The following is a 15,320-nucleotide window of genomic DNA, read 5'->3' as shown; positions in this document are numbered from 1 at the left end:
CAAGACCAACGTCAGGTGTCTGGAGTTAACTCTTGTATACTACTCCGTGTCAGATAAGAGAACGATCTACAAATGGCACCATTGATTTAAAGAAAGCCTTTGACACTATAGATCACGAAATCATCTTGCAAAAACGTACCAAATATGGGGTGGATCAAGATGCACTGAAATGGTTTAAGTCTTACCTAACAAATCGTTTACAATGATGCAATGTAAACAATCACCTCTCCAGTGCAACCCCTTTAAACTGTGGTGTTCCCCAAGGATCAATAATTGGTCCTCTACTCTTTTTAATCTATATAAATGACTAATTACCAAATTGCTTGAGCCTTGGCTCCCCTAGAATGTACGCTGATGATACGAATGTTACTTTTGCTGCATCTGACATGCTTGGTCTTGAGACCCAAATCAATACTGAACGGAAAAGCATTAATCTCTGGCTCAGAGCGAACAAGTTGAGCCTCAATGTGGCCAAAACTGAGTTTATGGTCATTAGCTCACGTCAAAAACTGCAGTCTTTAAATGACAAAACAATAAATATTAATGTAGAGGGCGTCAAAATAAACACAACAGATAATAGCAAAGCTCTCGGACTGAACATAGATGAAAACCTATCCTGGAAGGAGCACATACACGCAATTTCAAAAAAAGTCGCTTCCAGTATCGGTGCACTTAAGCGAGTCAGACCTTTTATTTCAATGCACACCGCTATTGAAATATACAAAGGTCTTATCGAACCACATTTTGATTACTGCAGTGTTGTTTGGGATGGCTTGTCTCAACAGCTGAGTGAGAAACTACAAAAATTACAAAATCGCGCTGCCAGAGTAATTACTAAATCAAGTTATAATACGAACTCTAGCTATCTCAATTCTCTCAGCTGGGACAACTTATCCGTTAGAAGAACGAAGCAAAAGGCAAATTTAATGTACAAATGCGTCAACAAGCTCACCCCAAATTATCTTTGTAACATGTTTACTCCGACAACTTTGTCTTTCGATCTTCGTGACGCAAGTCAAAAATTGTACTTGCCGAAACCGAGAACTGACTACCTGAAGCGTAGTTTCAGTTATAGCGGAACTTCTCTTTGGAACGATCTTCCTGAGGATATCCGCACTACAACATCTCTAAGAAACTTCAAGACACGAATTGATAAATGGCTCTCTGTATCGGACTCCCCATGGCAAATATGTAAACCAGTAAATAGTTTATTTACTATTGTTATACTGATATTTTTACCGTGTTTTTAAATAAAGATTTCATTCATTCATTCACAGTCCAGGAATCTTCACCTACTGCTGCTGCTGCCCCAAATGGTGAGCCTCAAATTCCTGTGAACAGTGAAGCACATAAGCCAAACTGTAGCACAATATCAGCTGACCATGACCCGCCACATCATGATCAAGATGCTTGTGATGCTCCTCCTACTGCTAGGCAGCCTCCAAAGCCCGCAGACAGTGAAACATCAGTAAATGGAGGTGAAAGTATCTCAGCAGGTGGTCATGCATCATTACAGGATGCCCAAGAAACACCTGCAGCTGTTTCTGCCACCACAGCCTCTGCTTCTCCTGGAAATGCTCAAAATCCTGAAAGCACAGATTCTGTAAATGATGAGGTTAGTGCCTCAATACAGCAAAATGCCTCCACAGCAGCAGTTCCTCAAAATGAGGGTGACAACAGTTCACAAAGTCCATCCCGTGTCCCTGGTCAAGGAACAGAAGAGGACGATGGAGATACTAGTACTGATGAGCAAACAGCTTTGCAAGAGGAAACAGTCATGTGCGGTCATAAGCAGCTTCTTGGTGAGTAATTTAGAATTCTGGGTACTTTTTTTCAGTTATTAGCTAGATGTACTGATATATTGGCTAACAGTGAATTGGATATATTAATAAATAATTAATAATAATAATAATAATAATAAATTATAATAATAATAATAATGGTTTATAAACAGATCCACTGGGTGGCTCTTCTTCACATTTTTTATTAATAATAATATTATTTATTAATAATTATTATTAGCCCTGTGAAATGTGAGCTATTACATGGAGATGTCCATTGCAACCTGGCCTATTAGTGACCATAACCAGGAACGTTCACAGCGATAGAGTCAATGGAAATTCTAAACCCATACTTATACTTACCATGTACCTATAGCTAGAAAGAAGCAAGTGATTTAATTTAATAAGTAAACACCAAAAAATCCACCTAAAGGATAATGACATTGACAACTCTGCAACTCTTCTGTTGTGTAGTTTACTCTGCTTTCCATCATGTCTTTCATTATAGTGTTTTTACTAATAACTATAAAAAGGCAAATGTATGTTCTACTTGACCCTTTCTTATCATTTTTTCTTACTGACCTGTCACTCTTATGGACTTTATAACTTGTGAACAATTTTACAAGGATAGTACACACGAGATAGGATGGATCAATAACATAATATTCTTATGTACAGTAGTGTATGGAGTAGCAAATCTGAGTGCACTGTTAAAACTTGAAAAGTTGAAAGCCCGGGCTTTAAAGGGGCAGTGTCACTGATATTTAGTGTGCTTTTAAATAGCGAAAAACTCATTTGTGTCCATGGGAATGTTAAAATAATGGTTCAGTAATGTTAGCAATTGCCCTACGAGTATATAAAAACTAGTATTTGTTATCTTTTGCTGTGGATGGCTTGGATGGAAATGGATTACAACTTGAAGAAATTGGCCAATTTTTTCAAGTTCTTCTTGTGGATTTTGGAGAAATTGCAAAAAGCTTATTTATAGTTTGTTCTTCATTAAACAAATCATTTAATATTTCCCTCCCGGTGTTCAACGAACAATTTCTTGTTAGAGAAAAGGTTCTGTGTTAAATATTTGACCAGCTTTGATCAAAATAGGGCAAAATCTCCTTGACAGTGTCCCTTTAATATTTCTTGTTGACACTCATAATGATCACCTGCCAGCTCTTTACTGATGCGATTAAATCTTATTTCTTGTTATCAGTTTCAAAAGTGATCAGAGGGCAAAAAGCTATTCTTGACAAGTTAGCTGCTAACCTTGATCGAACATCCCATCGTATTATCAAGGCCTGGGAGCATCTGGCCTGTACGGAGGAAATAAATGCACCTCTGGAGATCCGCCTCAAGTGTAAACTCAACAGTGAAAACAGTTGCACCGTGATGCTTTTTGAGACATTGTGCTCAGATGTGGAATATGAGGATAAAAAAGTGAAGGATTTGCTGGATGCTCTAAAAGAAATTGGCAGAAATGATGTTATAGGAATCATCACAGAATCCGAAGCCTGTCGAGGTATGTTCAAATTGCACCCTTTATGGCTCCTCATAGCATGTGCTTTAGATTAGAATTCAGAGGTACTTGCAACCATAAAATAACAATAAATTGACATTTGGTTATAAAGTGATTAATGTTTTGTTATTGATATTAAGTCAACTCATAAAAGTGTACTTTATATTCATTCATCATGTGTGTAGCTCAATAATTTATGACGGCCAGATCCTTTCGCAGTAAATGATCTCATCTTGAATGGTGCATGTAGATAAGAAATTGGAGGCGAAGTTACAAATTCCCATACATTTGGATCCCTGTAATTGTTGTTTTGCTAGGGATGAGTTTGTCTGTAAAGTCCGCAAAATTGTGGTCTTTGGACCAAAACATATTCTTGTGTGCTGAAGGTGAGTCTCACTTTTCTTGGTTCACATAACATTTCCAGTTTGCAGCTAGGGTGAAACCGTGCAGATTTATCTGACATACAGTTTAAATTTTTTGCTCCTATTGCAGTCCATGTAGTACACATGTCTGCCCATAACTTTTTTTTTTCACACAGCCATGAAATGTGCAAATTTTATGAGACAAATTCAACGTGGTTTTAACCTTAAAGTGAGATTTAATTTTCACGAAAAATAAATAACTTATCTGTATGCATGTACACTGGAATCTTTTTCTCAGCCAATTACGGCTTGATTACTCTAGCCTTCGCAATCTTCAGTAGTAAGCAGATGTGGGAATTGGTAACCATTCCTCCAATTTCTTGCCTACCCATTCAAGCTAGCAGGTTTTACCACATGCAGCCCACGCTTATGTCACTAGACTGCCAGCATTTAATGATTATTTACCAATGTGAGTGCACGAAGAATTGGATTATAGGCTTCACCATTAAGAATTTGAATGCTTTGTACAACTTTGTACGGGGAATAAAATACTGTAGATTTCAAACTTTAAATAAATGCTAAATTTTAACTTTTATTCATGACAATAAAATGATTAAAACTGACTCTGATTTATATTTATGCATTTGCCGGTAAGAAAAAACAGTGATTTCAAAGAATGCCAAATTGAAACAGGGATTAAAATTTCTTACTGCGTTCTAACCAACAGGTGGTGCAAATGACCAGGACAAAATAAGTGATTTTGTTGCATCTAATGCCAAGTTGATTGAGGAAATTGCCACTTACTTAGATCAGAAGAAGTCAATAGTTGATAAGAACTGGTTTGAGTTGGGTGCACAGTTTAAAATTCCTCCCAAGAGGTTGAAAGAGATCGAGTATGGTCAGTCTGATCCAACCTTGGCCTTAATGGAATACCTTTATTCAAAAAAATTGACCATCGGAACACTTTGTGATGTTGTAGAGAAATTGCAACGAAATGATGTTAAAAAAATATTGAGTCCCATTATTTCAGGTAAGTTTGATTCTTGTTATTTTTTAATACCATGGAAGTAGCTTGTTTCCCTGATAAAAGATTTAAGTTGTGTTCACCCAAATGATCGTTCATTTCAACATTACTTACTACAGTTAAGAGGCTAAAACTTTTGTCATGAACTTGTTCAAAACAATAAAATCGAAATTCCCATAAATTCACAGTGGATAGGAATGTTTGAACATGTGAGGTGGCAGATTACTAAATTCAATTAAAACATCTGGGTTCCTTTTGAAGGCAATAGAATCAAAATAGTCAGTATTAATTACAGCAGACGCTTGAGCACTGATAAGAAATGAATGGCATATGTTGACTTGAGGATGCATTCTTCCTGAAACATAAATCAAGAACCTCAACACAAATTTAAAATGGTTAATTTCTATTCAAAATCTGATTTCCTTTTCTGATTTCCTTTGGCAACAGTTAAAGCCTTTTTAATTTGGTTTTGTGGCTAGCTCTGTTGTAACTGGGTGTCAACAAAACCTGAGCTAGGCCATGGCCCGGGCCATGGCCTACCTTTTTTTGCTGGAAAAATGGAAAACAAACAAATAAACAATAAAAGCTCAATTACAATAATATTAAAACTGTAAACAGAGCGAAAATTGTGTAGCGAGAGGCGGGACAGCCTGAGTGAGGACAGCAGCTCACTCGTCCTAGTCCTCTGGAGGTTTACAAAGCTGTTCATAATCCAAGATGGCGGCTAAACATTTCGCGATTGAGGTCTTAAATGTATGTTTCAGTTTGGTCTCGCTAAATACGCCTGCACTGCAATCTAGGTGATATGAGGTGTGATTCGACACAACAGTATGTTAGGGTTTGATTTCACTGAACAGCTCTTGTGTACTCAGTGCTAATTTATCATGTCCTGTCCCTCGTTTGTAGTTTTGATTTCAAAGTAGTTGATTTTTAATTTCATTATTTTAAGTACAAAGGGACGATTTGACACTCGAGTAGGTTGACATTTGATTTCACTGGGCTCTCCGTGTCCTTGTAAACGTTTGCTAAGGGCTTTAAACTTACCATGTCTTGTCAGGTTTTGATTCCAAAGCAGTTCATATTGTTAAAAGTGTGCACGCTGGGATACGTTTTAAAACAAAAGAAGCTTGGCGTTTTATTTCACAGTACATTGGCTGTGCATGCTATTTAATCATATCTTGCCCTTGAAGTTTTAATGCCAGTCAGCAGTTCACGCTGTTAAGTGGAGAGGTATTGTATGATTTAGAACAGAAGCAAGGAGGTGGCCTTTGATTACCCAGACTTCATTGTGAACATTTGTTCGATTGCTACGGATTTATTATGTCTTGTTAACTAGTGTTAAATTGGAAAATCAAGGTTTCAATTCCAAAGTCGGCAGTTCACACTACTGTTAGCAACGCGTTTAGCAATGTTAAGCTAGGCTGCGATAGAAAGGCACTTCCCTGTCTTAAAACAAGGGCATGGCTTTTTCTGAATGCCACTATAATGTGACTCCTGAGGGGGCATTGTTGTTTTTTGGCGCCAATAAATGTATCTTTTATTTGTGACTGTTAGTGTGTGTAATTAGTGGCATATCTATCGGTCAGAATTTGTGTCAGTTCTCAAAAAACTTATTTTTTCGCCCCCTTATTTCTTCGGTTTATCTAGCACATTGCTTGAACGATGTACTATATTTGAAATTCAGAAGTAAGAAGGGTCGGTTTACTTGGTCAAATAAAAAGGTAGTTCGCATTGATATAGAGTCTAATTGGTGATTGGTCGCGGATATCAAGCGGGATAAATTCCCGCGACCCCTATTTATATATATAACTATTTCAAATAACATTACCAGATTAAAGCCAACGACTGAAAGATGGCATGGGTAGTTGTAAATGCATCATCGATGGGATGCAAGAAGTTGGAAGAATGTACCATAAACGTTGGCCTCCGTGTTTTCTTGTCTATAAGGACGAGATATTGGTGATTTTTGTACAGTTATGTGCAAAAAATCCTGTATCACCTTGCGGTCTAAGCTTGAAGCTATAATCCAACAACGTTAATTGAAATAGCTGTATATATGTATTAAGAGGTCGTGCACAGTTTACTCAAGGGCCTCAGCAGGACTTCAACGAAAAGAAAGAAGCTCGGAAACTGGACCGATTTTTGTTAGTAAAAAAGTAATAAAGTCCAAATTTCGGGTTATGCGCATGCGCGTGAAGATAAAAGGAGTCCTATTCAGCTCACATGAGAACAGGGAAATTTACAGGTTTTGTGGCAATTTTGAGCCCATTTCACTGCTAATTGACAACACTCCGACTCCGAAAAAGGCTAATTGGGACAAAAAGTGCGATATTTCCAATACAAAAATTAGGTCCTAAAAGGGTTAAACGAACAATTAATGTTAAGACCGAATTAGCCTCCAATAAAAAGCAAACTTCCCTCCTCCACTTACCAACATAGCAAAAAATCCTCAAATCTTGAACACATTTTACTCACCTTTCCTTTCACGTTTGCAATTTAAGTTCTCGTGCTGACACTCACCCTCCTTCAGTGCTTTGTAAACTTCCAAAAGACTGGGACGAGTGAGCTGGTACTATTAAGGCCCTCGCGATGCATTAGCTAAACAATTTTTTGCTCTGTTTACTGCTTCATATTTTTGTAATTGAGCTTCCTTTCCTTTTTCTTTCATTTCCAGCCAAAAAAAAATAGGTGGGCCATAGGGTAGGCCATGGCCTAGCCCAGGTTTTGTTGACACCCGTTGTAACCATGGTTTAATCCAAGGCTGCAATTAATACTGACTATTTTGATTCTATTGCCTTCAAAAGGAACCCAGATGTTTTGATTGAATTTAGTAATCTGCCACCTTACATTTTCAAACATTCCTATCCACTGTGAATTTATGGGAATTTCGATTTTATTGTTTTGAACAAGTTCATGACATGTATTTCTCATCATTCATATTCACTCCAGTTAACACTGCATCAGTATGGACCCTTGAAGGCCATTGCACTGGAAAACAATAATTCAACTCTCGTAGTCGAGTGGGCATTACGTGCTTTCCCGTTTGTCTTGTAAGGAGATGCTTTTTAAAGTTTCTTATTACACCCTGCCTGTCAGGGTTGAGTAGCAGGCAGTTGTTGAGGCACCAGTCCCCTAGTTTGTCCAAAATGAAATTGTGTTGAAGGTGGTTAATGTAGATTCCAATAACTGGAACTGGACCCAACATTAATCCCTGTAGTATGCCACAAGTGACGGCTAAGTGATTGAGCACAGAAGAATCAATGTGAACCGCTTGATATCTTCTTGGTGGCTAATAACAATTAAAGAAACTGCTATCCCGTTTTTGGACACATTTTCATCTTAAAACCAAACAGACTGAGCAATCAACACATCGATAGATCTACACATTCTGATCGTTATCTGTTTTGTGCAGTTCCAGAAAATATTGTTCTGCACCACTTCCCGTCACGAAATTCCTATTAGCTTCATACTTTGCTTGGACAATTTTGGCTTTTAAGATCCCCCTCACCCTGGAATTTCCGTTGACCTTCCATGGAGTGGGTATGGATTTTTCCTGGAACTACACATTTCAGCTACATCACACTTCCTGGTTCAATAAATATGAAGATGATCACTATCATTATCATCATCATCATCATCATTTTATTATTATTATTATTATTATTATTATTATTATTATTATTATTATTATTATTATTATTATTATTATTATTATTATTATTATTATTAATGTTATCATAGGCTGAGTTGAAATATTTTTGTTTGATCAGCAAAGGGCAGAGATACGAAAATGGAAGAAGCCATTGATTTACAGTCGGATGATATGAGAGACATTTGTGTGTGTCTCAATAACCCCAACCAACAAAACAGGTGGATACACGTTGCATATGAATTGGGTTTGCCAAGAGACGAATACAAAGATTTGGAACCAGAGAAACCTGAGGGTGCCACGATAAGTCTTTTTTCTTGGATCTTTAGCAAAAGGACTGACCTAAATGTTGGACAGCTGTGCAAAGCGCTTGAGAAAATAGGAAGGAATGATCTAGTTCTAGCTGTAGAAGAACATGTCCGACGGTACCAGGTTAAGCAACAGCACTCAACTGCTGGCCAGCTGTGACAATATTAGTTTGCTAAATGCTGTAACTTGGGGATATTCCGTATTTTGCATAGCCTGTTCTATCCATATAAAACTTGGGGCAGTTTGCACTTTCTTGATTTTTAGACAGAACTTAACATCCATTTGCATATAAAAGAATCTTTAAGCAGGAATTAGATGCATTTTAAAAGGGTGACTGAAAAGTGCAAGAAAATCACATTTCAGTTGATTAATTGCTCCTTTGAGTCAATTTGACCTGAAAATAGGTGTTTTGAATAGAAAATATCAAGTATATGCCACAGAGACTTCAAAAGTCCAAATGAAAGCAGTTAAAGAAATGTAATTGAATAGTTTTAAAGTGGATGAAATGTTAGTCACAAGAACTTAAAAAGTTCTAAAACAACGTAGAAGTTAAATAGAAAGTTCTTGTTTTATATATATGTATACATTAAGTCATACAGTTTCCATTGCAGTGAATAGGTTGAAGGAAACTGAAGGACAAAGACTGGTCCCGTTGAAATTAATATCTTAAAAATCTCACAAAACCGTTACAGCCATACACGATATGCCTTGAGCTGGTCATTTGAATTTTATAAATCGATGAACAGATCTATTCTACTCGCTGGTTGTTTTTCCTCTTGCAGTTGACTGACTCCTCGACTGAGGTGAAAATGGCAAGGAGGACACAGGACTGAAGGGTTTTTTTTTTTTTTTTTTTTTTTTGTTTACAAAAATGCAAGCGATTTGATAAATGCCCAAAATCTAGGGGAGGGGAGTCGGTTCCATCCAAAACTCCCGTACGGCCTGAAAAGGTCTGTTCTTTCTGTTTCATTATCAGAAGGCGGTTAGGTCAAAAAGACGTTTTCTCTTACTTAGTGAAAATGCTTTTTAGGTTCTCTTAAACAAATGTGTACTTTTTGTTTCAGGATTAAGGCCGGGAATACATGAGGTAATTTGTCCAAAACAATCTCACATTGTAGAAAGAAACAATTCCTCGTTCTCATTTTGAGTGTCGTAGGTGGCTCTTTACTTAGAAATCGCTTTTTGTGTATAAGTGGGTGAAAACGGTTACTTTGTCTCGAGGAGGACATTAAGTAAGCATTCGTAAATTTGTCCCCAACCAAGGTACGAAAAGAAATAAGCAAAGCATTTCAGGGAGTAAATTAAACCATTCAGTGGTAAAAATATCCTGAAGTTTGGAATTTCTTTAGTATTTATTAGTTTGATTGTTTTGTATTCTGTTAACACAGTATGTTCTTACTGCAAATGTACTTAACACACTCTAAAAACTTGGTTAGCAACACGAAAGATCAAAAGTAATGTTAATCAAGATTTACAGTGGAGCTGTAACATGGTATAGTTAATTTTTTTTTATGCGAGTTTCTTCTATTTCATAATGGAATCAAAGTTGAGAGTTCATTTTTATGTTTTATATGCAAATGCGTTTTTTCAAAAACAGTTTTCTGTTGGTGTGATTTTTTTCTAGGATTTTAGCAACGTACATTCCAGTAATATGTAGATATATTGTCAAGGATTTCAGTTTGTCATTGATTTGAAGACTTTTAGTTCTAAACTAAGCTTAATGATCTAACATCTGTTACCGAAGCTAGTGAACAATATTTAGGCATTTTGTACGCTATTTTAAGAAATAAGCTGGAGTTTCTGGTATGGCACATGTACTTAAAGCCAAGAAAAGATATCAATCTGTTGAGGAGGGATTCTCCTATGAAAGTGGCAGGGGTGTTTGTTATCAAATAAAAATTCATGGTAAGTTGTTATTAGGTTGTTATTAATCTAAAATATTTCTGGTTAGGACGTAAAGCCGAAAACATGTAACAGGAATTGCAACTAATTTTTCAATTTGAGTCCACTGTCAGGATTGAGATTTAGAAGAACTGAATTACGTTTATCGTAATTCATCTAGCCCGGGAGCTGCAAGTTATCGAGTTAATAAACGGTCTTTACCTTGAACCACACCCACATAACGAGTTTCTAATGTTTTAGTACTTGTACATTTGTAGTGAAGACACATACCTCTGCTCTGGTTGCTAGTTTATTCTGAACTGATCACACGTAACCTGTTTGTGACGTATTCCGCAATTAGCGTACCGTAAAAGAGCAGAACTGGTTGTGGAATCCAACAGATTTATTCTGTCAGCAAAACAACAACTTAACAACTCGTGAAGGTGCTGACACATGAGCACTGCTACATGAAAACGAGGCCAACACTAAAACGAGGCTTTACAAATACGCCACACTGTTGTTTTATTTTACCGTGACATATCTGGTGGTATTGTGTTAATTGTTATACTGGTGAGCACAATGGTTACTTTTATATGGGGGTATGCCTCTGGATGCTAAAAAATCTTTAATTTTTTATGTCTTCTTCTTTTCTTTTTCCTTTTTTTAACTTCGTGTTATTCTCTTGAAATAAAGGTCTTGCTGATGATAGAGGTTTGGTCGGGTTGGAAGTCGATAATAAAATTGTTTGTGTGTAAGGTAAATGTTCAGATCGGCGCTCGGGATGTCTATGTGTGCAGGAGAGTCGTGAAAAAAGAACTAAAAAATTGCTAACTAAGCAAATTTTACCTTGCATGGGCTATTACAAACCAAAAAAATATATAGGGTATCCACGATTTTTTACGGAGCAGTAATTCCAAAATTCATCAAAAGACACGCCAGTAATGGCTTTTCCAGTCTGACGCTTAGTTTCTTGGACCATCCCAGTGCTGTGCAGAATGTTTGCTTATGGTTGTTTTGAAATAAATTAGGAGAAAAAAACATGAACTGTCGAGGAAGTCAGGATAACTATGGTTGACATTTTGCGGTTGTGCAGTGTTTCTTGTTGCTTTTGTTTTCTTTTTTTAAAAGTTTAAAGAAAACGACAAGACTTTTAAGTTTGCAAAACATGTTTCGACAGAGACTTCTGTCTGCTTCAGTTACTTAATGTACAAAGCGTTAAAATGCTAATTATCAGGATAAACGTTGACCACAAAATGAACATGAAACGTGACAATGTGAGAATTATAAGGATAAATTTGATTCAAGGACGGTTGTTCTCTTTGAATATGAAGTCTCTTATCTTGAGTTGGAAAATGGTAGAGGCGTGATCTAAAATATGGAAACAATCTTACGAACATAAGGCGCGACAATGTTCATAATTCTGCAGATGTTTGAAAATGTGAGAGGCCCTATCACTGACTAAGTGCTCACGTGTGCGTGTGGAAAAATGCCGGGTTGTTTCGCCGACATAACAGGCATTATAGCCCTTACATGCAAACTTGTACACCACACGCGAACGAGGGTTGTCCAATACTCACCACTTGTTCGGGTCGTGAAAGTGCCTTTACGACTCGTACGAGTCGTGGAACAATTGTTCCACTGGTCAGTTTAGTGCAACTGGTGAAGTAGTTACATTTTCGCGGAATTACATGATGTTGCTTTTAATTTTTAGGGGTGCATCTCATTAGGGAGAATATCAGTCCGTGGCGTAAGGCTGTAGGGCCTTAGCAATCAGTTGTCGACTCGTACGAGTCGTACGGGTGGACAGAATGTTTGACAAGTCGACAAAGTAAATTGTCGAGTCGAAAAATGCATCTCGTTAGGGAGACTTGGAAAATATCGGTCCGTGTTTGTAAGGCTGTAGGGCCCTTGCAATCAGTTGTCGACTCGTACGAGTCGTACGGGTGGACAGAAGCATTGTCGAGTCGACAAAGTAAATTGTCGAGTCGAAAAATGCATCTCATTAGGGAGACTTAGAATATCAGTCCGTGTTTGTAAGGCTGTAGGGCCCTAGCAATCAGTTGTCGACTCGTACGAGTCGTACGAGTGGACAGAGGCTTTGTCGAGTCGACAAAGTAAATTGTCGAGTCGAAAAGTGCATCTCATTAAGGAGACTTAGAAAATATCAGTCCGTGTTTGTAAGGCTGAGGGCCCTAGGAATCTGTTGTCGAGTCGTACGGGTGGACAGAATGTTTGACGAGCCGACAAAGTAAATTGTCGAGTCGAAAAATGCATCTCATTAGAGAGACTTAGAAAATATCAGTCCGTGTTTGTAAGGCTGTAGGGCCCTAGCAATCAGTTGTCGACTCGTACGAGTCGCACGGGTGGACAGAAGCTTTGTCGAGTCGACAAAGTAAATTGTCGAGTCGAAAAATGCATCTCATTAGTGAGACTTAGAAAATATCAGTCCGTGTTTGTAAGGCTGAGGGCTCTAGGAATCTGTTGTCGACTCGTACGAGTCGTACGGGTGGACAGAAGCATTTTCGAGTCGACAAAGTAAATTGTCGAGTCGAAAAATGCATCTCATTAGGGAGACTTAGAAAATATCAGTCCGTGTTTGTAAGGCTGAGGGCTCTAGGAATCTTTTGTCGACTCGTACGAGTCGTACGGGTGGACAGAAGCATTTTCGAGTCGACAAAGTAAATTGTCGAGTCGAAAAATGCATCTCATTAGGGAGACTTAGAAAATATCAGTCCGTGTTTGTAAGGCTGTAGGGCCCTAGCAATCAGTTGTCGACTCGTACGGGTGGACAGAAGCATTGTCGAGTCGACAAAACAAATTCTCGAGTGGAAAAATACATCTCATTAGCCGGGGAGTCTGAAAATATCAGTCCGTGTTTGCAAGGCAGAAGGCTAGGGCCGTAGCCAGTACCGGAGTCGGTTGTGTAGTCGTACAGGTGGACTCAAACATTGTTTGCGAGTGTAATAATTCATCTATTTGGGGCGTCAGACTTGTGATATCCTGCACGATTTGTCGATTTGTAAGGCAGGAGGGACGTAGCAATCGGTTGTAGTCGAACAGTACGCGCGGACACAAGCATCGTCGAGTCAACAAAGAAATGTTGATTGGAGAACGCACGCTTTGGCAGTGTTAGAAAATATCCCCAATTTAGTTTAGGTAAAATTGCCGGGCAATCTGTTGTGGCTTTCGGGTTTACGAGTGGCATAACATTTAACGCGGTTGTGTTTGGCATTTGTGGGAACGATTAACATCAACATGCCCGTACCACCTTAAGACGAGGGAACTTGGTGCGAGTGTTTATAAAGGTACGTAATTCGCCAATATGGCGGTTTCTTGAAGTCATTATGCTACAGAAAAATGTTTCGGAGGTAAGATATTAATACTGCGTAATTGTTATAAGTATGAAGAAAGCAAAATTTCATTAGTTAGTTAATTAAGCTTAAAGTTAGGTGCGTGATAATTGTAGAGTTGAAGGTAACTTGGAGGGTAACTTGCGGGGAACGTAACTTTTAATTTTAGTGGATGTAGGCAGAATAGGTCTTATCACGGTTTTCGACGCCATTTTGACGAGTAGGCAAACACGTCTGAAATTACAGTGTTTGTATGGGAATCCGATGTTAAATAATTTTCATAAAACATCGCTTCTGAAAAATTCATGAATTGGAAACTTTTAGCACTAGTAAAAGGATTTTAAGAAAAAAAAAATCGGAGGGATGTAGGTGTGCCAGAAAGCGTCCAGTCGTGTTTTGAACTTTCCATACATTTGTCTGTATTTTTTCCCGCGAACTATTTTTAGTAGGTTCGCTGTACAGACAAATGTATGGAAAATTCAAAACACAACTGGACGCTATCTAGCACAGCTACATCCCTCCAATTTTTTTTCTTAAAATCCTTTTACTAATGCTAAAAGTTTCCAATTCATGAATTTTTCAGAAGCGCTGTTTATGAAAATTATTTGACATCGGTTATCCATACAAACACTGTTATTTCAGACGTGTTTGCCTACTCGTCAAAATGGCGTCGAAAACCGTGATAAGGCCTATTTAGGTTGTTGTGGGGTGATTTAAGGTTACATTATGGTATTGTGGGTGTAATGTTAATACAGTCGAATCCTTTCCATATGGACACCGAAGGGACCATGGATAGTGTGCATATTAATGGTGCCGTATAAGCAGGTTGTGTGAATTAAGTCAAAAATACCCATTTTATTGGAGTGGTCTATAGTAATGAAGATGGGCTCAAGAAGCATTATGTGTCTGGACTAACTATCTTTCATTGTTAATCGTATTGAACGACTTATAACGGAAGATATAAATTTGTTCAGGTGGATAATGCATCTTATGTAATTATTTGAGACTGAATTATTGAGATCAAATTCTAAAGTTAATTGCTTAAAAGCAATATAATGGATATTAGAAACTGCATATCAGAGGGATTTTTTTCTTTGAAGTACCAATTAATGATTGAGTTTTTTCTGAACCCTGTATTATGCATGAGTAAAAGTACCATTTCTTGAAACATTTTTTGTTATGGGTTTACCTAAAAGCCAAAATGTGAAATTCATAATATAAGAATAGATTTTTGTCAACAGTGGTATTCTAAGGCAGTCTCTTAAAGTGAAAGCTGTTAAACACACCAAAACAGCACTAACTGTCTTATCTATTAACTTGATGTCTACAACAAATCTCTGTATATTTGTCAAAATATGACGACTCATACACATCTCTCTCCCCTAGCTCTTATGATCACAAGCCAATCAACGTACTTCAAGTTACACGGAAAAAGTAAAGCAAAAGAAAGTTCT

General features: G+C 37.6%; 1 protein-coding gene across 1 annotated transcript; it reads left to right on the top strand.

Moving 5' to 3' along the window:
• The first annotated feature begins 344 nt into the window (after nucleotides 1–344).
• On the top strand, nucleotides 345–9,312 carry LOC146462759 (uncharacterized). The gene is made up of 5 exons (XM_085085257.1): nucleotides 345–789; nucleotides 1,278–1,802; nucleotides 2,989–3,294; nucleotides 4,381–4,683; nucleotides 8,448–9,312. The coding sequence occupies exons 1-5, from the start codon at nucleotides 345–347 to the stop codon at nucleotides 8,792–8,794; spliced, it is 1,926 nt and encodes a 641-aa protein (XP_084941383.1). The 3' UTR covers nucleotides 8,795–9,312.
• Nucleotides 9,313–15,320: the final 6,008 nt, after the last annotated feature.

The sequence above is a fragment of the Pavona decussata genome, unplaced genomic scaffold (genome assembly GCF_977016875.1).
Source record: "Pavona decussata unplaced genomic scaffold, jaPavDecu1.1 SCAFFOLD_185, whole genome shotgun sequence".
In the NCBI taxonomy this organism is placed as follows: Eukaryota; Metazoa; Cnidaria; class Anthozoa; order Scleractinia; family Agariciidae; genus Pavona; species Pavona decussata.
The sequence above is the reverse complement of the archived record's forward strand: the minus strand, read 5'-3'. Positions and strand labels throughout refer to the sequence as shown.

Excerpts from the sequence above, each read along its gene's own strand:
- LOC146462759 (XM_085085257.1), top strand. The coding sequence starts at position 345 with ATGTACGCTGATGATACGAATGTTACTTTTGCTGCATCTGACATGCTT. Across the intron at positions 1,803-2,988 it reads CGGTCATAAGCAGCTTCTTG|TTTCAAAAGTGATCAGAGGG; the intron begins GTGAGTAATTTA and ends TCTTGTTATCAG. Across the intron at positions 4,684-8,447 it reads ATTGAGTCCCATTATTTCAG|CAAAGGGCAGAGATACGAAA; the intron begins GTAAGTTTGATT and ends TTGTTTGATCAG.